Source organism: Narcine bancroftii, chromosome 7 (genome assembly GCF_036971445.1).
Source record: "Narcine bancroftii isolate sNarBan1 chromosome 7, sNarBan1.hap1, whole genome shotgun sequence".
In the NCBI taxonomy this organism is placed as follows: domain Eukaryota; kingdom Metazoa; phylum Chordata; class Chondrichthyes; order Torpediniformes; family Narcinidae; genus Narcine; species Narcine bancroftii.
In genome coordinates, this window is record NC_091475.1 from 191,138,052 (window position 1) to 191,163,571 (window position 25,520).

The window sequence follows — 25,520 nt, forward strand, 5'->3', positions numbered from 1 at the left end:
TATCTGCCCAGACTAACAACTTTCTCATTATTTAAGCAGATATGAAGGAACCATGATCACGAGAAAGTTTTCTTTGAATTTTTCTGTGTATCGCTTTAAATACCGTTATGTGTCTCTTTAAAGTTTGAGCTTCTTTATATAGGTTTGATATCTCTATCATACAGTAAACGCTTTATTCTTCATCATTATGAAAGTCTTAATCGAAACTATGCAAAATGTTGATCTATTTTATCAGCAAATTGAAGCTACATAAAATAACAGCCACTGAGTCTGATTTGTTGGATTAAAGAGATCGAAATTCAGGATATCATAGCTCATGCCTTGGAAGAAGACACTTTGGAATTAGAATATTTTAGAATAAGTATAAGGCCTTCTACACACGCACACCAATAGTAGACTGAGAGGAGGTTCGGAATCGTCATCAGGAACTCCAGGATGCCGAGGAGGGAGGGAGGGAAGGGGATAGGTGGGGAGGGGAGTGAGGGAAGGGTGAAAAAGGGGAGAGAAGGGAGGGAGGGAGGGAATGCTGCTGAGCCCGAGGTCCCACTCCTGCCCAGGAGGCCACTCTCCTTGATGATGCTGAGACAAAGGGATTCTTCTGACCACTTGCAGTGGCATGCAGCTTGAAAGGGAGAGTTGGAGAGAAAAGTCAATAAGGGAAGGTAAAGAAGAAATGGAAAGAGAGAGGGGAGAGAGTTACCTGAAACGAGGACAATCGTCATTCTAATTTCATGTCAAGTGAATTTTTTTTCAACCTGTGAGGTGAGTTCGGCTCCATAAAAAAAAAAATCCGCTAAATGTGGATTTCTGATTGTTTCAGTAATCCTAATTTACCCAAATTGTTTTCACAAATTTGGATAAATGAGGATTTTAGGGAATCTGATTTTGGATATTTGAAGTTGTGCTGGAAGTAAATGATTTGATAATGGAATAGATAGCTTTGTGGCTAAGTTTGCAGATGACGCCAAAATAGGTGGTAGAGCTGGTGATGCTGAGGATACGGAAAGGCTGGAGAGAGCTCTTATATCTTGTGAAATCACTGTGCTGAATTCCACAGCGTGCCAGGAATGTCTCAAAGCTGTCTTCTTGACAGTCTGAACTCACTGCACTATAGACCTGAACGTGGAAAGATTCAGCAAAGACAATCTGGTTGTGAGATAAAACCATCAGAGCAGTAATAAGTTTTTCCATTAAATCAGTTGCTCTCATTAACCCTGGCTGCTATGTGTCCATCACCAGTTACAGAAGCAATTGGAGACGGTACGTGAAGTGTATCTCACAAGAGGTAAATGGAAGCAAGGCATTGTAGTGTGAAAACCATCACGTACATTGCTCTACTGTGTCTGAGCTAAGAAGATTAACTGGAGCACTGAAGGTGCAATATCAAACAGCACAAGCTATTGTTGTAGAGGACAAGCAAGGGGAAACCATTGGCTGTGTAACAGGAAGTAATTGAAGGAAATAATTTTCCTGGTTTCCAAAATGCACAAATTATTACATGTTCACTGTGCATAGCTGCTAACATAGACCCAGACATCAGAATCAGAATTTATTTTCATCGCCATGATGTATACTGGTACTTGGTTACTGGCACTGTGTATATGTTTGGTTCATATGTATGATTCCACCCCCTGGAATCCTCTAATAAAGGCAGTTAAACCAAGTCCCTCCCTCAGTACAAGTTCTGGGATCGGGCCAGAACATGGTCCAAGTCTTATGGTATTAAAAGCCCGTCATCCAGCAACTCCAGCCTTTTGGTATTATTGATAGTGTGCCAATTTTAATGCCATAATATTTTGCAATGGTCAAGCCGCTAAAGACAGACAAACTAGATATAGATCCACAAATGCCTAACGCCCCAAACCAATTTGAGCTCTGGCTTATTTGCTTCAACGATTTATTTGCATGCCAGCATTCAAGTCGTGAGTCTTTGGCTTGGCTTCGCGGACGAAGATTTATGGAGGGGGTAAAAAGTCCACGTCAGCTGCAGGCTCGTTTGTGGCTGACAAGTCCGATGCGGGACAGGCAGACACGATTGCAGCGGTTGCAGGGGAAAATTGGTGGGTTGGGGTTGGGTGTTGGGTTTTTCCTCCTCTGCCTTTTGTCAGTGAGGTAGGCTCTGCGGTCTTCTTCAAAGGAGGTTGCTGCCCGCCAAACTGTGAGGCGCCAAGATGCACGGTTTGAGGCGATATCAGCCCACTGGCGGTGGTCAATGTGGCAGGCACCAAGAGATTTCTTTAGGCAGTCCTTGTACCTTTTCTTTGGTGCACCTCTGTCACGGTGGCCAGTGGAGAGCTCGCCATATAACACGATCTTGGGAAGGCGATGGTCCTCCATTCTGGAGACGTGACCCATCCAGCGCAGCTGGATCTTCAGCAGCGTGGACTCGATGCTGTCGACCTCTGCCATCTCGAGTACTTCGACGTTAGGGATGTAAGCGCTCCAATGTATGTTGAGGATGGAGCGGAGACAACGCTGGTGGAAGCGTTCTAGGAGCCGTAGGTGGTGCCGGTAGAGGACCCATGATTCGGAGCCGAACAGGAGTGTGGGTATGACAACGGCTCTGTATACGCTTATCTTTGTGAGGTTTTTCAGTTGGTTGTTTTTCCAGACTCTTTTGTGTAGTCTTCCAAAGGCGCTATTTGCCTTGGCGAGTCTGTTGTCTATCTCATTGTCGATCCTTGCATCTGATGAAATGGTGCAGCCGAGATAGGTAAACTGGTTGACCGTTTTGAGTTTTGTGTGCCCGATGGAGATGTGGGGGGGCTGGTAATCATGGTGGGGAGCTGGCTGATGGAGGACCTCAGTTTTCTTCAGGCTGACTTCCAGGCCAAACATTTTGGCAGTTTCCGCAAAGCAGGACGTCAAGCGCTGAAGAGCTGGCTCTGAATGGGCAACTAAAGCGGCATCGTCTGCAAAGAGTAGTTCACGGACAAGTTTCTCTTGTGTCTTGGTGTGAGCTTGCAGGCGCCTCAGATTGAAGAGACTGCCATCCGTGCGGTACCGGATGTAAACAGCGTCTTCATTGTTGGGGTCTTTCATGGCTTGGTTCAGCATCATGCTGAAGAAGATTGAAAAGAGGGTTGGTGCCAGAACACAGCCTTGCTTCACGCCATTGTTAATGGAGAAGGGTTCAGAGAGCTCATTGCTGTATCTGACCCGACCTTGTTGGTTTTCGTGCAGTTGGATAATCATGTTGAGGAACTTTGGGGGACATCCGATGCGCTCTAGTATTTGCCAAAGCCCTTTCCTGCTCACGGTGTCGAAGGCTTTGGTGAGGTCAACAAAGGTGATGTAGAGTCCTTTGTTTTGTTCTCTGCATTTTTCTTGGAGCTGTCTGAGGGCAAAGACCATGTCAGTAGTTCCTCTGTTTGCGCGAAAGCCGCATTGTGATTCTGGGAGAATATTCTCGGCGACACTAGGTATTATTCTATTTAGTAGAATCCTAGCGAAGATTTTGCCTGCAATGGAGAGCAACGTGATTCCCCTGTAGTTTGAGCAGTCTGATTTCTCGCCTTTGTTTTTGTACAGGGTGATGATGGTGGCATCACGAAGATCCTGAGGCAGTTTACCTTGGTCCCAACAAAGCTTGAAAAACTCATGCAGTTTGGCATGCAGAGTTTTGCCACCAGCCTTCCAGACTTCTGGGGGGATTCCATCCATACCTGCTGCTTTGCCACTTTTCAGTTGTTCGATTGCCTTATATGTCTCATCCAGGGTGGGAACCTCATCCAGCTCTAGCCTTAGGGGCTGTTGAGGGAGCTGGAGCAGGGCGGAATCTTGGACTGAGCGGTTGGCACTGAAAAGAGATTGGAAGTGTTCTGACCATCGGTTGAGGATGGAGATCTTGTCGCTGAGGAGGACTTTGCCGTCTGAGCTGCGCAGTGGGCTTTGGACTTGGGGTGAGGGGCCGTACACAGCCTTTAGAGCCTCGTAGAAACCCCTGAAGTCGCCAATGTACGCGCTGAGCTGGGTTCGTTTGGCGAGGCTAGTCCACCACTCATTTTGGATCTCCCGGAGTTTGCGCTGAAGATGGCTGCATGCGCGACGGAAGGCTTGTTTCTTCTCTGGACAGGACGGCTTTGTAAGGTGAGCCTGGTGGGCAGCTCGCTTCTTTGCCAGCAGCTCCTGGATTTCCTGGCTGTTTTCGTCAAACCAGTCCTTGTTTTTCCTGGAGGAGAAGCCCAGTACCTCTTCAGTGGATTGCAGTATGGTAGTCTTCAACTGATCCCAGAGGGTTTCAGGGGACGGGTCCGTGAGGCGGATTGCATCGTCGAGCTTTGCTTTGAGGTTTGCCTGGAAGTTTCTTCTCGCTTCGTCTGACTGCAGGTTTCCAACATTGAACCTCTTTCTGGGGGCTTTATTGTTCCTGGGCTTTGGTTTGAAGTGAAGGTTGAGCTTGCAGCGAACCAGCCAGTGGTCAGTGTGACATTCCGCGCTGGGCATGACCCTGGTGTGGAGCACATCTCGTTTGTCTCTTTCTCGCACCAGGACGTAGTCCAGGAGGTGCCAGTGTTTGGATCGGGGATGCATCCAGGTAGTCTTCAGGCTGTCCCTCTGCTGAAAAAGGGTGTTTGTAATGACAAGCCGCTGTTCTGCGCAGAGCTCCAACAGGAGGCGCCCATTGTCGTTGCACTTGCCAACGCCATGCTTGCCCAGGATTCCTGGCCAGGTTTCTGAGTCTTTGCCGACACGAGCGTTGAAGTCGCCCAGGATGACAACCTTGTCGGCTGTAGGGGTGCGTTGGATGAGGTTGCGCAGGTCGGTGTAGAACTTGTCCTTTTCTGCTGGTTCCGCCTGGAGGGTTGGAGCATAGACACTGATGAGGGTGATGTGACGCTTGTTCTGAAGGGGGAGTCGCATGGACATGATTCGGTCCGAGAGGCCTATCGGAAGGTTTTCGAGTTTGGAGGCAATGAAGCTCTTGACCATGAAGCCTACACCAGATAGGCGTCGTTCATCCGAAGGCTTGCCAGACCAGTAGAGTGTGTAGCCCGCGCCGCGTTCTTGGAGGCTGCCTACATCTGCCAGGCGGACTTCACTGAGAGCGGCTATGTCGATGTCAAGTCTGAGGAGTTCATGTGCAATGAGGGCAGACCGACGTTCAGGTCGGTGGCTGTCAGCCTTGTCTAGCATGGTTCTGATGTTCCAGCATGCTAGCTTGAGTTTGTGAGCATCTTTTGAGGGGGAAGGCGTGGAGGGAGAGGACGTGGAGGGGAAGGACGTGGAGGGGGAGGACGTGGAGGGGGAGGACGTGGAGGGGGAGGACGTGGAGGGGGAGGACGTGGAGGGGGAGGACGTGGACCTGTCCTCGTGGACTTGTCCGAGGACAAGTCGTGAGTAAAACACAACAAACTACACTTGCTGCAAGCAAGGGTCAGCCATGGGGCCTACACCTTCATCAGAGGCTGCACGAGGTTCGGCGAGACCATGAGTAAACTCCAAAGCAGGTACAGCCCCAAGACTAATGCGATTTATGGCAGCACCTCCTCACTGCACGCAAGCAATGACCCGGTTAGCCCCTCGAGGAGTACATTCGGGAGCATGGAATGAGTTTCCAGCTGAAGTGGTAGATGCGGACTCAATTTTAACATTTAAGGGAAATTTAGACAGATATATGGATGGGAGAGGTATGGAGGGCTATGGACTAAGTGCAGGTCAGTGGAACTAGGCAAGCAAAAGTGGATTGGTACAGACTAGAGAAACTGAAGTGGCCTGTTTCTATGGTTCCCCTTCATCTTCATCTCCTATGTCCTCCACTAAGGGCCAAAATATATGAATGAAAGGGTTAACATAGGAGGAAATTTGTCAACTCTTGGCCTGTATTCGTTGGAATTAGGAGAATGGTGGGGGTTACCATTGAATCATTTTGAATGTCGAAAGGCGCAGACAGATTAGATGTAGAAGGGCTGTTTCCCAAGGTTGGAGTCAAGGACAAGAGGGCACAACTTCAGGATTAAAGGGCATCCACTTAGAACATAAGATGCGTAGGAATTCTTTTCAGCCAGAGGGTGGTAAATGTGTGGAATTTGCTGCCACAGGTGGTTTTGGAGGCCAGTATCTAAGGCAGAGATTGAGAGGTAGCCAGGACAGCAAAGGTTATGGGGAGAAGGCTGGGCAGTAGGGTTCAGTGGGTAAATGAATTAGCTCATGTTTGAATGCTGGGGCTGATTCGATGGGCTGAACAGCCAATTTCTGCTTCTATCTCTTATGGTCTATATTAGAGCACATGCCTCTAAAGAAGTAGTTTTAATCGTCCCTCATTGACTCGTTATGTGCATGGTTTCATAACTCCAAAGGAAATGGGTCATTAACAATTTTTCTCAAGCAAAATATTTCAATAACAATTGGGTCTAGAGCAGTGGTTCTCAACCTTTTTTCCCCACTCACATACCATTTAAGTAACCATCTGCTAATCAAAGAGCACCGATAGCAGAGGGATTACTTAAGGTGCAATATGAGTGAAAAGAAAAACAATTGAAAACCACTGCTCTAAAGGCAGGTCTCATGCACTTCGAGATTCCATTCAAGAATGTGCTGCCTCTGAAGACATTCTGGGAAATGACAATTGCCTGCTGGGAACCAGAGAGCTCTTAGTCTTTCTCAACACTGGATAGTAGAATTCTTGTTCAGATCAGTGCAAAAGAGCACAAGAACATTCTTCACACCAGCCTGTCAAGACCTTTCTGTTTCAATCAAGTACTCCCGTACTTTTCCAAACTCCAGCAGAAGCAGGCTTAAACTTTTCAATGTTAGAAAGCAATGCATCTGTTCCAGCCATTGGGCAAGCAAAATCTCTCTGAACCCCATCACTTCATTCCTCAGATAAGAAGACGAAATGTCTACTTAGTAGCGCAAATGTGATCTCACCAATACCCCATTTGACTGATGCATAATTTCCCTAATTTTGTAATCAATTCTCCTCGCAATACACTAAAATGTTCTGAGTTACCTGCTGTATCTGCATGTCAGCCTTTTGTGAACCATGCACTTGGAGATCTAGATGCCACTGCATCTCAGAGCTCAACAACCTTTCACCATATGGATAATATGCTTTTCATATGTTTTCTTCCAGAAAAAATAATACAGATAATATAGAATTTATACATTGCAGTTATTGGCTCAGTAAAGAGGCGTGTCCCTTTTAGCTGGAGCTGAAATTAAAGTGAGGCAAGTCTGTACAGGGATATATACTTGTCCTGTACTATGTTTATGAAGGCGGCAATAATAATAGTCCCTGTGTGATGTATAACGATAATGAAATTCAGTTTCATGGCATTTACCCATATACTTACTGCTTGCTTTTAAAAACTAGATTTATTATTTCCAGCCAAAGAGAGTGTGGTGTTAATTCTTGTGAAAACAAAAGGGAACAGAGTGCTGTTTCTGTTGACTGTGAGTTTGCAGCCAAGACTCAACTGTAATCTAGAACCATTGCCGTTCATTCACAGCAGATGCCTCAAGCCAGCCAAGGGGTTTTGTGGGAAAAGAATGGGTCCTTCCCCCTCACTCACACGTTGCTGATCTATCAGTGCGCCCCCATGTGGAGGTGTACAAAGCTGTACTGTGCTGATGAGATCACAAGCAGGGCCAGGCCAGTCAAGCCTGCCCCACCATTCAATAAGATTGAAGATTGTGGTTGATCTGACTGTGGACTCAACTTCACTTACCTGCCTTTTCCCCAAAATCTTTAATTTACAATAATCTATCCAACTGCGTCTTAAATATATTCAGTGCCTCTACTGCTTCTTTGGGCAGAGAATTTACAGATTCTCTGAGAGAAGCAGTTCCTCCAAATTTCTGTCTCAAATCTACTTTCTCAGCTGTTGAGACCATGTCCCCTGCATTTTACAAAATGGTGTAAAATTGACAGGCCACTTACATATTTTTAAATTTAGACATACAGCATGGTAACAGGCCCTTCCAGCCTATAAGCCTCTGTCCCCCAAATACACCAATTAACCTAGAACCCTCATACATATTGGAGGTTGGGAGAAAACTGGCGCACTCTCAGAGGCTGACACGGGGATAATCTACAAACTTTGTACAGACGACGCCGATTTGAACCCGGGTCACTGACACTGCAATAGCGTTGCACTATCTGCTACGCTAACTGTGCTGCTCCGAATGTATGCTCTTCATTTCCATTGATGCAGGGTTTTTGTTCCCTTCGCAAAGAACACATTTCTGCAATTTAGGGGTTGTGAGAAAGAGGCTGGGGTCAATCTAACTGATGGGGTACCTTTACTACAGTCTTGTCAGGGATAATCTGGAGGTCGTCCACAGGGAGACAAATGCTAATTTAATTAAATTTTTTAATTTAGACAATATCAGGCCATTTCATCCCACGAGTCCGTGTTGCCCAATTTATACCCAATTAACCAACAGGCCCTGGTACATTTTGAATGGTGGGAGGAAACCGGAGCCCCCAGGGAAAACCCATGCAGCCACGGGGAGAAAGTACAAACTCCTTACAGACAGCGCGGGATTCGAACCCAAGTCCTGATCGATCCCGCTGTAAAAGCGTTGTGCTTATCACTTCGCCAACTGTGGGTCTAATACTCGTGAGGTCAAAAAGAACAGTAAGGCTATGTATCTTCTTCATGCCAGAGAAGGCTAGGGAGAAATGTAATGGAGTTGCTCAAAATTATGAAAAGTTTGGAAGGTGTACAGTGTCATTGAAGGGTCATTAAGCTGGCATCACAGATTTAAGATCACTGTTGAATGAAGCAGAGGGGAGATAGGGAGGGGTTTTTTTTTAAGCAGTAAGTTGTTGTTGATCCAGATAGAACTGCTTGATAGATAGTGAATTTCACATTAGTTGTAGGATTATACAGCAAAGAAGCAGGTGTAATTATTTACCTACGGCAACAATCCAGTACTTTCAATGCATTCTGCAATTCCTTGGTGGACTCTATGTGAACATGTCTATTCTCTTTGCAGTTCTCCAAGGATGTCCTGGCCAACTCATACTCTTCATATATTGATAACTTCCTCAATGCCAAAGAAGCTGTTCGAATGGCCAAGGATGCAAAGCCTGCATTCATTAAGTTTTTGGAGGTATGTGCCAACTCACTGAGGTGGGCAGGGGATTGCTTTTATTTGGTGATGGGGTGGAAACTGTTAGAATGGCTCTTGAAGGGTACTGGTGAGGCTGCATCTGGAGTCCTACATATAATTCTGGTCCCCTAACTCTGAAAATGATACACTGACATTAGAGGCGGTGCAGGGGAGGTTCAATGAGTTGGTTCAGGAGATGAGGGGCTTAGTCCTTGAGGAAAGATTGATGCTCACTGAAATTCAGAAGAATTAGAGAGGATCGAATAGAAACTCATAAAATTATGAAAAGGATAGATGGAAAGTTTTTTTGCTACTGGGAGGTGAAACTGGAGCTAGGCAACAGAGCCTCAAAATTCTAGATAATATATTTAGGATGGAGGTGAGGAGGAACTGTTTTGCTCAGAAAGTAGAACTCCCAGGCCAAGGAAGCAGTAGAGGTGACCTTATTATTTTTGCCTCGTAGAAAAATTGTGTTCTGGGAACAGGTGGGGGTAAGTGGAGCTGAGTCCATGAGCAGATCAGTGAATGGCAGAGCAGCGGCGAGGAGCTCAGACATGGCAAGTCCTGGTAGGAGCAGCAGCGAGGTGCCTGACCCAGATACAGCGAGGCCCGGCAAAGTCCGGTGGGAGCAGCAGTGAAGGGAAGCTCAATTTTTGATCCTTTAGCAATTAGAATTAGAATAAGTCTTGCTGGTGATGTATCGCATATTTCAGTGATCTCCTGGAGTTCTGCTTGATTGCCATTAGGGAGTCGGGGGGGGGGGGAATTTCCTAGAATTTTTCCTGAAACTGGCCACAGGTTTTTTTCTTTGGTTTTTCACCTCCCTCAGGAGTCACATTACCAACATATTAGGGAAGAGTGTGGTAGTAATCCAAAAGGAGCAGTGGTGATAGATAGAGAGAGAGAGTGAGTATGGATACGGCAGCAAAGGTAGGGGAATGCTCCTCTTGTAGGATGTGGGTTGTCAGGGAAGCCAGCAATATCCCTGATGACTTCATCTATGAGAAGTACATCCAGCTGCAGCTCCTGACAAACCGAATTAAGGAATTGGACCTGGAGTTTGATGAACTCCAGATCTCCAGATCATTTGGGAGAAAGAGGGTGTGATTGACAGGATTTAAAGGGACACAATCACACTGGAGGCAGGAGAAGATCAAGTATCCCAAATGGCATTTTGCCTCCCTGGTGCCAGGATCCAAGATAGATCGAGTTTGCAGCATCCTCAGGTGGGAAGGTGAATAGCCAGATTTTGTGGTCCTTGCAGGGACCAATGATGTGGGAAGGAAGGGTGAGGGGGTCCTGCAAGGAGAGTTCAGGGAGTTAGATGGTAGGTAGAAGAAAGGACCTCATAGGAATGCTACCTGTGCCACATGCTGGTGATGTTAGAAATAGGAGGATAATGCAGTTTAAGATGTGGCTGAAGACATGGTGTAGGAGAGAGGGCTTCAGGTTTCTGGATCATTGGGCTCTCTTCCAGAAAAGGTGAGACATGTTCCAACAGGAAGGTTTGCATGTGAACAGGAAGGGGACTAATATTCTCGTGGGCAGGTTTGCTAGTGCTGCTCCGGTGGGTTTAAACTAGATTTGCAGGAGTAGGGGAACCAGAGTGCCAGAGCAGAAAGAGGAGTGGAGGAGGAAAAAGATGATGTTAAAATTGTACTGTTAAAAGTCGATGGGTTGAACGTGATTGAAATGTTCAATGCAAGGAGTATCATAGGGAAGGCAGACGAGCTTAGAATGTGGATTGGCAAGTGGAATTATGACATCAGTGAAACTTGGTTGCTGGAGAGGCAGGACAGGCAGCTCAATGTTCTGGGCTTCCGTTGCTTTTGATGCAATAGAACGAGGGGGATGAAAGAGGGAGGGGTGGCATTGCTCATCAGGGAAAATACCACAGCTGTGCTTAAGCAGAATAGCCTAGAGGACTCATCACTGAGGCTATATGGGTGGAGCTGAGGAACAGAAAAGGTATGTCTCAATTGCCAGCGAAAATTGGAGGAGCAAATCTGTAGAGAGATAGCAGACAATTGCGGGAAACATAAAGCTGTGATAGTTGGAGATTTTAACTTTCCACATATTGACTGGGACTCCCATACTGTAAAGGCTTGGAGTTTGTCATATGTATTCATATGTATTCTAAACCAATATATAGAGGTACCAACTATGGAGAGTACAAAACTAGATCTCCTGCAGGGAATGACATAGGACAGGTGATAGAAGTATGTGCAGGGGAACATTTTGGGTTGTAATGCCATTAAATTTAATTCTGGAGTAGGATAGGTCTGGGCCTCAGGTTGAGATTCTAAATTGGAGATCGGCCACTTTTGAAAAAAGGAGCTAGAATGCGTGGATTGGGATAAGTTGTTTTCTGGCAAGGACGTGCGAGGTAAGTGGAGGACCTTTATAGGTGATATTTTGAGAGTGCAGAGTTTGTATGTTCCTGTCAGGATCAAAGGCAAGGTTAGAAGGCCCAGGGAACTTTGGTTTTCGAGGGATATTGGGGATCTGGTTCAGAAGAAGAGAGAGTGTACAACAGGTACATGGAGAAAATGAGATACTTGAGGAGTATTTAAAAAAGCAAGATAATCCTCAAGAAAGAAATCAGGAAGACTAAAAGAAGACATGAGGTTGCTTTGGCCAACAATGTGAGGGAAAATCCTAAGGGTTTCTACAGGTATATTAAAAGGGAGAAGAATAGCAAGGGACAAAATTGGACCCATTGAAAATCAGAGTGGCCAGCTTTGTATGGAGGGAAAAGACATGAGGGAAATCTTAATTTTTTTTTCATGAGTATTCACTCATTAAAGAGGAGGAAATGCTTGGTATATTAAAGCAGATAAGGGTTGATAAATCCCCAGGGCTTTACAAGATATTCCCTCCGATCTTGAGGGAGGCTAGTGTAGAAATTGCAGGGACTCTGGCAGAAATATTTAAAATATCTTTAGCTATGGATGTGGTACCAGAGGATTGAATGGAAGCTCACGTTGTTCCATTTTTTTAAAGACGGCTCCAAAAGTAACCCTGGAAATTATAGGCTGGTGGACCTGACATCAGTGGTAGGTAAATTATTGGAAGGTGTTCTAAGAGATCAGATATGCAATTATTTGGATAGCCATGAACTGATTAGGGATAATCAACATGGCTTTGTGAATGGTAGGTTGCCTTTAACCAACCTTATAGAGTTTTTCGAGGAGGTTACCAGGAAAGTTTACGAAGGAAAGGCTGTGGATGTTGTCTACATGGACTTTAGTAAGGTCTTTGGCAACATCCCAGATTGGAGGTAAAACAGGAAGGTTCAGACTCTGGGTATTCTTGGTGAAGTAGTGAACTGGATTCGACGAAGGCTGGACTAGAGAAGCCAGAGAGTAGTGATGGATGATTACTTCTCAGATTGGAGGCCTGTGACTAGTGGTGTGCCTCAGGGATCTGTGTTGGGACCATTGTTGTTTGTCATCTATATCAATGATCTGGATGATAATGTGGTAAATTGGATCAGCAAGTTTGCAGATGACACTAAGATTGGAGGCGTTGTGGACAGCAAAGAATGTTTTCAAAGCTTGCAGAGGGATCTGGACCAGCTGGTAAAATTGATTTTAAAATGGTAGATGGAATTTAATGCAGACAAATGTGAGGTGTTGCATTTTGGAAGGACAAACCGAGAAAGGACATACAAGGTAAATGGTAGGGAACTGAGGAGTGTGATAAAACAGAGGGATCTGGAATACAGATACATAATTCCCTGAAAGTGGCGTCACAGTTCAATAGGGTTGTAAAGAAAGCTTTTGGATTTTTGGCTTTCATAAATCAAAGTGTTGAGTACAGGAGTTGGGCTGTTATGTTAAAAGTTGTATAAGACATTGGTGAGGCCAAATTTGGAGTTTTGTGTGCAGTTTTGGTCACCTAACTACAGTAAAAATATCAATAAGATGGAAAGCGTGCAGAGAAGATTTAGTAGGATGTTATATGGACTTCAGGAACTGAGTTACAAAGAAAGGTTAAACAGGTTCAGACTTTATTCCCTGGAGTGTAGAAGAATGAGGGAGATTTGACAGAGGTATTTAAAATTATGAGGGGGATAAAAAGAATAAATGTATATAGGCTTTTTCCACTGAGGGTGGATGAGATACAAACCAGAGCACATGGGTTAAGGGTGAAAAGGGAAGAATTTAAGGAGAACACGAGGGGGAACTTCTTCACACAGAAAGTGGTGGGAGTGTGGAATGAGATTCCAGCTGAAGTGGTAAATGAGGGCTCATTTTTAACATTTATTATGAATTTGGGCAGGTACATGGATGGAGGAGATCTGGAGGGCTATAGAAAGGGTGCAAGTCATTGGGACTAGAAAAAAAATGATTCGGCACAGACTAGAGGAGCCAAGGTGGCCTGTTTCTGTGCTGTAATTGTTCCATGATTCTATGGTTCTAATAGGTTTGACAGGCTAGATGGCCAACTCCTGCTCCTAATTCTTATGCTCTTATTGGCTCAGTAACATATTTGGAAGGAGATTGGTTAATATTAATGATAGAGCTAGAAAAATATTGATAAAGTGTGGGTTGGAGATGAAAGCAGATTGGTTAGACACAGTGTCAGAGCTTGAATGCGATTGGTCTGACTCAACATAAAGCCTAGCACCAAGAAAAGCCAAGAACACTAATACAGCTGTAGGATGATAAGTCAAGCTCTTAGAATGGAATTGAACTATCTTTCCTGTACCCTTATGGTGACTTTAATGGGTGCTTATTAAAGTATCCCATCCTGTTCTTGTGGGTTGAAAGTATGCCTATCGTAAGCCATGATCTGTTGTTGGAACTGACACCGATTTTCCATCCAATCTAATCTTGTAGCAAAGCATGAGAGAGAACAAGGAAAAGCAAGCACTGTCTGATTTGATGATCAAGCCAGTACAGAGAATTCCCCGCTATGAACTTCTGATAAAGGTAAGAAGATGTGCCAATTGGGTCAAAGCCAATGTTTGGCTTTTAAATGCGGCCAACTAATTCATATCAATTCTGAAGGCTTAAAATCCTCCATTAATTCAGAACCCAGTGTTTGTTGATTGTGGAGCTCTAGCCACATTTTCACATCACTTGAAAGCTGGGTTTTATCTGCCTTTCGAGCGCTGTGTGAAACCATCGAAGGCAGATTGAGGGGGGGATCTGGACTTAACTGGCTTCGATCCACCAAGGTAGGTAGTATCAGCAGTGGAGCGTACCGATACTGGACCTGTGTTGCCGGGTCGAAATGGCAAGGGAAGGTGACATCGTGATGTTGGATCCAGAAAAGATACATGGTCATGGGTGCACAGCGAGTAGAGCAGGGGACTCTACTAGGAGAATAGTGTGCAAATGTCAGTGGGTCCAGACACAAGGATTTGAAATCACATGTATCTTCTTCTTCGGCTTGGCTTCGCAGACGAAGATTTATGGAGGGGTAATGTCCACGTCAGCTGCAGGCTCGTTTGTGGCTGACAAGTCCGACGCGGGACAGGCAGACACGGTTGCAGCGGTTGCAAGGGAAAATTGGTTGGTTGGGGTTGGGTGTTGGGTTTTTCCTCCTTTGTCACATGTAGCTTTTATTAAAACACAACAATTTGTTAAAGATAGTGGCAAAATGTCAACAGGAATAAAATACACATATATATAACCATATAACAATTACAGAACAGAAACGGGCCATCTCAGCCCCTCTAGTCTGTACTGATTTAAGTGATCTCCTCTAGTCCCACTTACCTGCACCCTGCCCATAACCCTCCAATCCCCTCACATCCATGCACCTATCCAACTTTTTCTTAAATGACAAAATTGACCCTGCTGCAACCACCTCTTCTGGAAGGTCATTCCACTCAGCCACCACTCTGAGTGAAGAAGCTCCCTCTCATGTTACTTCTAATCTTTGCCCCCTAATCCTTAACTCGTGACCACCTCGTTCCAATCTCACATACCCTCAAGGGGAAGAGCCTATTCACATCTACTCTATCAATTCCCCTCATAATTTTAAATACCTCTATCAAATCCCCCCTCAACCTTCTACACTCCAATGAATAAAGACCCAGTCTAATCAATCTTTCTTTGTATTCCAGATTATGCAATCCAGGCAATATTTTAGTAAATCTTCTCTTCACCCTCTCTACCTTATTGATATCCTTCCTATAATTTGGGTCCAGAAAAGATACATGGTCATAGGTGCAGAGTGAATAGAGCAGGGGACTCTACTAGGAGCATAGTGTACGAATGTCAATGGGTCTGGACACAGTATTCAAAATTTGGTCTCACCAATGCCTTGAATAGTCTCAACATCACTTCCCAACTCCTATATTCTACGCTTTGATTTATAAAGGCCAGCATACCAAAAGCCTTATTTACCACTCTATCCAAATGAGATTCCACTTGAAAAAAATGATAAACCATTATTCCAAGATCTCTCTGTTCCTCTCCATTCCTCAATGCCCTCTCCTTGACTGCATATGTCCTGTTTTGATTATTCTTCCCAAAATGAAGCACTTCACACTTAAACTCAGTCGGCCATCTTTCAGCCCTCTCTTCTAAGCAGTCCAAATCCCTCTGCCGTCTCTGAAAACCATCTTCACTATCCACAACTTCCCTCTATTTTTGTGTCGTCCACATATTAACTAACCCAATTTACCACTCCATCATACAAATCATTAATATAAAGGACAAACAACAAGGGACCCAACACTGATCTCTGAGGCGCACTGCTCATTACCGGCCTCCATCCTGACATACAGTTATCCACCATGTTATGGGATAAAACACACATGCACACAATTTATAAAGGAGCGTGGGAAAATGTAATGGGATAAAACACACATGGACACAATTTATAAAGGAGCATGGGAAAATATGGGATAAAACACACACGTACACAATTTATAAAGGAGCTTGGGAAAATGTTACGGGATGAAACATGCTCACAATTTATAAGCATGGGAAAATAATTTAAAAAATAAAAATTAAAATAAATTGTATGCGTGTTTTTTTATCCCATAACATTTCCCATGCTCCTTTATCAATTGTGTGCATGTGTTTTTTATCCTGTAACATTTTCCCTCACTCTTCTATAATTCTTGTGTATTAATAAAAGCTATGTGTGATTGCAAACCATTGTGTCCAGACCCACCGAACCTGATTCTTTTCTCAACACAACGTCACAGGCACTGATGCTGCTGTGTTGCCTCTTTTGCTTTGGGAAGCTGACTTGCTGTGTAAAAGGACTCATGGAGCCAGCTTTTTTCTGTTCTGTGTGAACAAGCAAACTAGCTTCCAGAGACGGGTTGTATATACAGCCATAACATGACTTTTCAGTGTTAAAATGGCTTATGAGACCAATCACTCCTGGGTCTTAAAATAGAAAATAGGAAATATTGATCAGCTGAAGTTAACTTCATAGACATGGGACATAATTCTTCTTGACAAGGACAGCACATTTAGCGTTGGAGTTAACACAACACTGTTACAGTGCCTGTGACCGGGACCAGGGTTTGAATCCTGCGCTGTTTGTAAGGAGTTTGTATGTTCTCCCCACGAATGCTCCAGTTTCCTATTACCGTTGTAGGTCAATTGGGTATAATTGAGCGGCATGGGCCGAAAGGGCCTGTTAGCGTGCTGTATGTCTACATTTTTTAAAATTAAAAACTAAAATTTTGAAGCAGTGCAAGTCAATGAAGGCTGTGTCCCGCTACCTCTGCATAATCCAGGACAGATCTTGGCTTGTTTCTGGATGTTAGTAATCCATGAAGTCATCTGAGGGACTGTTGTTTGCTTGTTCATCTATGGATCACTTCACCAACCATTTTAATGATGTTGTTACAAGAGGTCAAAGGACAACAAAAGTCATGAAATATAAGGTCCCAGAAGCCTCATTTATGCCAGGACTGCTTATGTTAAGGTGGGGTGATGCAGCTGTTTTGGTTGTTGCTTCAGGCTCCATTCTTGTATTACTGGAATGGAAACATTTTCAGACCACTGGATATTTTATATTTTATCCCATTTAAACTTTCTACCCTATTTATTTGTCACAGGGGACTATGAGTGACAGATATAGTATTTTAAATGAAATATTTCACATTCAGAAAAATATCTTGCAAATTTCACACTGGTGTATGGATCAACTTTGAGTAACTCCTTCCAAGAACATGACATAGCACACTGTCGTGTAACAGAGAATCTACATAAACACTCTGGGCTGAGTTTTCTGCTATCCTTGCTGGGATTTCCAGAAGTTAACTTCCATCCACAAGCAAGGATGGGGTGATGTAAGAAGGTTTCATAATGGGAAACCCTGGGCCCCAACTGCGATTAATCCACTTAGTGAAATGTGCAAACTCCAGGACTCTCAGAGTGGCACAGCATAGAAACAAACCCACTGACTCCGTACCAGCATTTGTACACTAATCCTTCCATAGCCCATTTTATTCTCCACATTTGGCCCCAAGGCCCCAATTTCCTTTCCAAACCCTCTTGCAAAACCATTCCCCTCCCTTCCTTAAAATCTAGCTCTGGTCAAGCTTCTGAATACAATTTGTATCCTGCCATCTTTTGGGCAGGATGTTGAATGCAGATAGTTGTTTTGCTCCCTTGCTGTTGGAATAAATGTCATCACTGTAAAATGTACTGGTGAAACTTCTAAAGGTTTTACAAGATTATTTGGTGAAAGCTTGATGTAGCTTATATGTTTAAGCCAGACCACAGAAGCAGTCAAGAAATAGTATTGCTTAAGTCCATTTCTTTGTATCTGTTGGTGCTTGGAACATCTTCCTCAAATCATAGTTATGTTTATTTACTCAGAAGTGTTCACCTGTGCACACCTCTGAGCACATTATTCATTTTACATGGGTATAAGGTCTGCCATGAACATTCTCCTGAATGCAGCAGAATTGATCACTCATGTAAGTGGTAAGCATTCCCATTATATCAAGGGTCTAAAAGATTGGCATTTCCTGAACACATGCCATCAAACTGCACGGAAATGACAGGAAGACTCCATTCCTCTCCCTCATGGATTTGCACCTGTCTTTGCGTTACTCCAATATTTCCAAAGGGCGTGCAAATTACTTGGAAGGTGAGACAGATGTGAATCATAAACAGCGTCATTTTAGAGTGAAAATACAGAGTACTGTACCTGATATGACCAAATCCAATTGTGAAAATGCTGGAATCTTGCGAAGAAAGAGATGGCTGTAGAGATCAGCTTTGACTATTATCCTCCAAACTTCCTACAAGGACAGGGATTTATTTTTTCTGTGGATTGAAGGTGAATAGAATTGTACAATTGAGCAGTTAGCTTGGATCAATGAAAGGGAAATCACGGTTGATTGATCTACTGGGGTTCTTTGATGATGTGTCTGGTAGAATAGATAAAAAGGGATGGAACCTGAGGAAGTACTTAAATTTTGGAAGGAATTAAGTAATGATGTTTGAACACTTAGAACTGGGGGAGGGCAGGAAGTGATGTGTTGGCATAGATTGAGTATTGGTTAATGGACAGAAAACTCAGCCTGGCAGTCTGTGCTGAGCAGCGTCATGTAAAGAACGGCATTTAGGCTGCCAGCTGTTCACAGTATTTTGCAACTATTTGTCTGAGAGGACCAAATGTCATTGTCCTGTCAAGTCTGCTGTATCAAACCCAGGAAGCATTGTGAGTGGTGAAAAGAATCTGGAGGCTTATAGTCAATAGACAGTAGGTCCTGGAGTAGGCCATTTGGCCTATCGAGCCAGCACCGCCATTCATTTAGATCATGGCTGATCTTCCACTATCAGTACTCTGTCCCTGCCTTCTCCCCATAACCCTTAATTCCCCTGTCCACAAGAACCTTATCTAGCTCCTTCTTGAACTTATACAGAGAACCCTCCTCTACTACCCTCTGTGGCAAAGCATTCCATAGACCAACAACTCTCGTGTAAAAATTTTTTTTTCTCATCTCTGTGTTAAAGGGCCTTCCCTGTATTCTTAAACTATGGCTTCTAATCCAAGTCTCCCCCAACATCAGGAACATGTAATCAGTTTCTATTGCATTCAATCCCTTAATAATCTTATATACCTCAATGATATCTCCCCTCATCCTTCTAAATTCCAAAATATATTACCCCAGTTTATTCAACTTTTTGGCTTACGTCAATCCTGCCATCCCGGAACTAACCTTGTAATCTACACTGGAGACCCTCAATAGCGAGAATCTCCTTCCTCAAATTAGGAGACCAGAAATGGACACAATGCTCCAGGTGTGGTCTCACCAGGGCCCTGTACAAACTGCTGAAGGACATCTTTACTCTTATACTCTGTTCCCCTTTTTATGAAGGCCAACATGCCATTTGCCTTTTTCACAGCTTGTTGAACCTGCATGGATAAACGGTGAGTTTCTGAGAATGTGGCAGATACAATACAATGTGGAAAAAAATGTGAAGTCCTCCACTTTGGAGCACAAAACTGAAAAGCAGAGTTGTTTTTAAATGTGAAGCAACACTTAACTTGATCATCTGCAGGGGTCATCTACTGCATCCAGTGCTCCCTTTGTGGCCTCCTCTACATTGGTGAGACTAAATGTAGATTGGGAGATTGTTATGTAAACATCTTCACCCTGTCCGCTGCAATAACAAGGACCTTCCAATGGCTAACCATTTTAATTCCACACATATTCCCATGGCTTCATGCACTGCCAAATAACACCAAATATTCTGTCTGGGCACTTTCCAACAAGACATCATTAACATTGACTTCTCTGAGTTTCCATTAAACACATCCCCTGACTCTCTCTCTCTTTCTTTATACTTGTCTCCTTTCTTCTAGCTCCCATCGCCTTCCCCTCCCCATTCAGAGAGCTATTCATTCCTCCCTCCTCTTTTCTCCTCCTCCCACCCACCCCACCTTTTCATTCAGCCATCTGCCTGCTTTTTTGCTCATAACTTGAGGAAGACCTTGTAATGGAAGATTCTAACCGTGTTTCTTACTTTTGCAACCTTTGCTTCTGCAAGGCCAAGAACCTGGTTGTTTTTTAGAATCAGCAAACATAAGCTAAATTCCACCGAGGGGCCAGAGATGCAGTTATCTGACGAAAGGACATCTGTGTACCAAGAATATTTAATCTTCCTGCTTGTTTTGGTCACAGACTGTCAGAGGCCTAGCCTTGATGCAAAATAAACCATTGTATTCAAAGTGATAAGCTGAAAATTATGTTATTCGATAGAAGCCTAGCATACTAGCTTGCTCACTTATCTTTCTTGCTGTGCTGGGAATAGGTGCTTGGGTAAGCAGTTTTTGGGTAATATAAGCCATGGTCCCGCTGCTGAAGTTTAAGACTCTCTGAGAGGTGGCAACATCTCTCAGCAAGAAGAAGAACTTCTAGAGTCCAGTCAACGTCCCGGTCGGGGGAGGTGGAGAAGCTGCTACCGGCGCCCTGGACAACTTACTACAAGTGTGCGGTCGTTGCCTCGCTTCGTCAGTTGGGACAGTCCAGGTGTTGATAAGTATAGTTGGGAAGGGCTAGCATATTGTAGTTTGAAATCAGCTTTTGAATTTGTAATAAACATTTGTATAAACTGAACTGCTCTCGGTGCGTGTGTCTATTTTCTTTCGGTAACTCAAACACTGTGACCAATCTAAAATGAACAAAATGAGAGGTATAAGTTTACCCAAGACAGACCTCAGGCCCAAAACATTGATCACTCTTTACTTCCTATAGATGCTACCTGACCTCCTGAGTTTCTCCAGCAGTTGTGTGAGATGACTACAATCACAGCGTCCTCAGACTTTCCTGTTTTGAAATTAGATTGGGAAATGTTGATATACAAAGTGTTATATCGCAGACCAACAGCAATAGAAATTCTCTACTATTAAATTAACACATTAGTTTACCCCAACTATGCGCGAATATATGTGTATGTGTGTGTGAGAAAGAGAGAGAGAGAGAGCCAAACCATTACAGCTTAGGCACAATTTTGGAAAGTCATTCCAAAAGTTCAATCTTAGAAATCCTGTGTTGAGAAAGGGGAGTCATGTGATGATGTAGGGCCAGGATGGAGAATCTGGCTCCTCCGAGATAAAGTTTAAAAAAATGAAGAGAAAAGTTTGAAATTCATCAGAAGAAATTATAGAAAAAACGGAAGAAAAACAACCAGAGGAAAAAGACCAACCTTGGAGAAGAAGCTTGGACCTGTAGTGAAGCCTACTCTCCAGATGAATAGGGCCTCCCGACTCACCTCCCAGTGAGCTGCGGCGTCCCTGCAACGACAGGGACGCCCAGACGAGTCGTGGAAAGGAGTGACCCAACTGTGTCTGCACAATGAGTTGCACGTGAGCAGTCGGCAGCAATGGGAGAGAGGCTAACTAAGCCCTTTAGACAGGCTCCCTGTCAATCCAAAAGGCTGTCTGAGGAGGGAAAATTATTGGAGATGAAAGGAAAAAAAGAGGAAGAAGAAGAAGAAGAAGAATTACTGTGTTGAAACTTAGACTTTTAAACTGATACACAGAAGTAATCATGAAGGGGGTGAGAGGCTGAGTGATCACACTGCCAAAAAAAACTTACGAATCCTTGTCAAGTTGCTTCCCTTTTCCTTGCATGGGGAAACAAAATGTGTGACTTCCCATAAGTCTTTGTCAGCTATATCAGCCAGTTCGATCTCAAGATCGGGTTGACTTACATCTGTAAATCAAGTCATATTCAACAGGGATAAATCGATGTTTAGGGGAGTGACAGGGAAGGACAAAGTGTTTTTTACCTCTCTGAACTCACAGAATCTTTCCCCAAACACAGTTTGCATTGCAATGATTGCATGCTGTAAATGGTCTTAATTGATTTGATTGTGTGCTTCTTTGAACTCTCTCAAAGAGGGGAAGTGAGGCAGCGCATCTCTCGCAAACACTGTCATCTTGCGCTCAAACGCCAAAACCTCCTCCAGCATCTGCAGGGCTGAGCCTCCTTTCTCCTGAAGACTTTTGTTCAGCATGTTAAGGTGCGTTGTCATATCCATCATAAAGTGCAGCTTTTCCATCCAATCTGGCTGTTTTAGCTCCGGAAAGGTGAGCCCTTTGCTTTCCAGTAAAGTTTTTACAAGCTCTAGACATGCAGCAAACTGCTTCAGCACCTCCCCTTTGGACAGCCACCGGACTTTGTTGTGCAGCAGGAGATCAGAGTATGTGCTTTCAACTTCTTCCAATAATGAACGGAACTGGCGGTGGTTTAATCCTTTTGCCATTATTTTGTTCACTATTTGCTTGACAAGATTCATCACTTCTGTGCATTCTGGAGGAAATGTTTGAGCACACAATGCCTCTTGATGCAGAATGTAGTGAAACGTCAGTAGTTTTCGATCTAGCAACTTCTGAAGTAAAGTCACAAACCCCTTCTGTGCTCCTGTCATACTCAGTGCCCCATCAGTAGCCACTGACACCAAGTGGGTGGTGTTTATTTCTTTGGTTTTTAAACAATCTAACACAGCCTCACAGATGTCCTCCCCCCCGTGTTTGGCCTTTAAGTGGTATCAACTCAATGACTTCTTCCTGTGGCCCAACAGAGTTCACATATCTGCATAATAGCACTTTTTGCTGAATATCGCTATTTTGATTCATCACAGGCGATTGAGTATGCTGGAGCCAAATTAATATCCTTAATTAGTTGACTGGTGATATTTGCTGCCATTTTTATGGCCCTGTCCTTGACAGTCTTTGCAGAGAGTGGCATATCACTGATTTTTTTGAACAATTTCACTCTTGTTTTTGAAGTCTGAGAATAGACGTTCTGATATCTTGAGAAATGATTCTTTTATATATTCCCCATCTGTGAACGGCTTCCCGTGCCTGGCTATCTCCTGAGCTGCCACAAAATGAGCAGAAGTACTTGAATTTGTAGATTTCATCCACTTCTTCAAAGTATTTTTACTCTGATCAGCTTTCCGCAGCAGTTCCGAAACTGCTCTTTTTCTTTCATCTCCAGATGGGTATTTTTCAGCAAAAGCTGTGTGTTTATTCTGGAAATGTCTTTCAACATTTGATTTTTTTGTTGTGTGCTAATTTCTCGCCACATATTAAGAATCCAGGTAAACCAGCTTTGTCAGTAGTGAAAGCAAATGTCCATGAAGCATTGAATGTTCTATTTTCATTAGAAAATATTATTTTTTTGGATTTATCCATGGTTAGCTTACCGGGGGTCGGAAGTTCAAAACAAGTCACTTGCCAGGTGGCGACAGATGACGCATACAGTGGTATCAACCACTACAGTGCTGTGACGCAAATTTTGATCGACAAAATATTACAACACGTTTTATTTTAATGTTACAAGATCACCTTAATCTCCAAAATAATAATTATTACATTGATAAAATGAACTAAATAAAAAAATAATTGAAAAAAATAGCCATTTACTGTATTCACATTATTTTTTCAAAGCCACAGGGAGCCACGGCAGAGGGATGAAAGAGCCGCATGCGGCTCCGGAGCTGCGGGTTGCAGACCCCTGCTCTAGACTTTAGAAGGATTACAAACTTGGAAAATCCCTGCAGGACTTGAAATGCTGTGTGCAGAGAAAATGTTTCCCCTGGTCAAGGAGTCCAGAATCAGGGAATCACAATCTCAGAATAAGAAGACTGTTTAGTCTGAAGGAAAGAGAAATTTCTCTGCCCAGATGGTGGAGAACCTTGGCAATTCTGTACCCTTGGAATGTTTTTGAGGTGTGGTCATTTTGCTCATACTGGACACAGATTTCTGGTTCATAAGAGAAATGAGGAGAATCAGATAGGACAGGAAGAGGGGGATCGAGCTGGAAGATCCCCAGAGAGACCTGAAAACACTGAGCTGTTCAAACCACTCATTTCCTGATGATTGACAGAGCCCACCAGATGACCCACTCCCATCCCACATTGTTAGATTCTCAATTAATTATAACATTGGTAACCCCTCCACTCAATCCAAAGCAAACTTCAAGATGAGTGACATAATTTTTTAAATGGTGCCAGGTGGTTTTACCTGTCAATTCTGACCACATAGGCAAAGAGTTTCCATTTACTGGAGACCCAATGGTCTCACTGCCCTCATGTTCTTTGTCCTTGTTTCCTTAGAATTTTCTCATTAATCTCTCCTCACCATTTATTGCTTCACAAAGACATGGCTCCTCCACTTTCCCAATTTTAGATTCAGGTATAGAGAAGCTCATTCCCTGACATTCCCAAATGAAACAGGGACTGTCTAGGCACAGGACCACGGATGTGTCTATTGAACCCCATTGCCCCTTCTTAAATGAGAAGTTTACCCTTGGTGAACTTTGACTTTTCATCCACTATTTTTATTTATTTTTGTAAGGTGTTTTATAGGAATGTTTGCATTGTGACTTTGCCACAAAACAACACATTTCATGACTTGTTCATAACAATAAATTCTGATTGTGGTTTGAAATGATGGGGTTAGATTACATGGAGAGAATGGTCATTCTGGTACAATACTCATTGTAGATTGGATGAATGAGGGGAGATCTCCAAGAGTTGTAAAACTATGAATGGGACAGAAGCAGGAAAGTTGTTCCCAAGGACAGATGAGGCTAGTACTAAGGGGCATCACAGGCACCAGACTTCACTCGATCAAGGACATCTACATGAGGTAGTGTCAATAAAAAAGCAACTTTAGATAGAGGTGGAGAGGATGAGCAAATGTAGGTTCTTGGGAATCACTATCTCGGAAGATCTTTCCTGGAACCAACACACCAATGGCATCGTGAAGAAAGCCTCTTCTTCTTCAGGAGTTTGCGGAGGAGCTAGTGGAGTTGTTCAAGTGAACCGGTACGGACTTGAAGGGCCGACATAGCCTGTTTCCGTGCTGTAAACGGTTATATGGTTACGGTTATATGGAATAAGGCACTCTTCCTGTCTTATTTGTAATCCTGCATAAACTTGCTCTATTTCAAAACATGGCAGTTAAACATAATAGTCCTGAAATTAATAACAGCCGGTGCCACCTATTTGTGTACTGTGTGGCAGAATTCCTCTTGAAAGCAGCCAGGAACATAATGAGTGGTACACAAATGGTACCAAATTGCTTCCAGATCCTTCATGTGAATACTTTTTTGTACACGTGACAGCATCTGGAAGTCTTATTGATCCCTCTTTGGATGTTGCCCAATTCTATTACTCAGGTGGGGCCTGTGTATGGCTACTGTTCACGGAGAGGCACTTGGTACAATGTCCATGAGAATTCAATTTGAAAGTTTACATTGTGTGTCATGATGGGTTTTGAAACTTGGATTCTCTGGCATATAATTACTCCCTCCCCATTAGCCCCACATTCCAGCTCTCTCTATAACTCAACATCAACCTGAATTCCTCCACCAGTTCCATGATAATAGTGGCGGCAAATGAAATACCTTTGAACATGCATTTTTGATTAGTGCAAAGCAACCCCACACTCAAGACATGCCTTCGCTCCCTGAATTGTTGTCTTAACGTGGCATCTGGAACATGGAA

At 43.7% G+C, this 25,520-nt stretch overlaps 1 protein-coding gene across 1 annotated transcript in view; it reads left to right on the top strand.

Annotated features, from left to right (window-relative positions):
* The window catches only part of LOC138739530 (rho guanine nucleotide exchange factor 17-like), a 454,989-nt gene that overhangs the window by 311,512 nt on the left and 117,957 nt on the right, over nucleotides 1-25,520 (top strand). Inside the window, exons 4-5 of the mRNA XM_069891792.1 lie at nucleotides 8,944-9,060; nucleotides 13,905-13,997. Of these exons, the coding sequence (XP_069747893.1) occupies nucleotides 8,944-9,060; nucleotides 13,905-13,997 (210 nt within the window). The remainder of the gene's footprint in view (nucleotides 1-8,943; nucleotides 9,061-13,904; nucleotides 13,998-25,520) is intronic.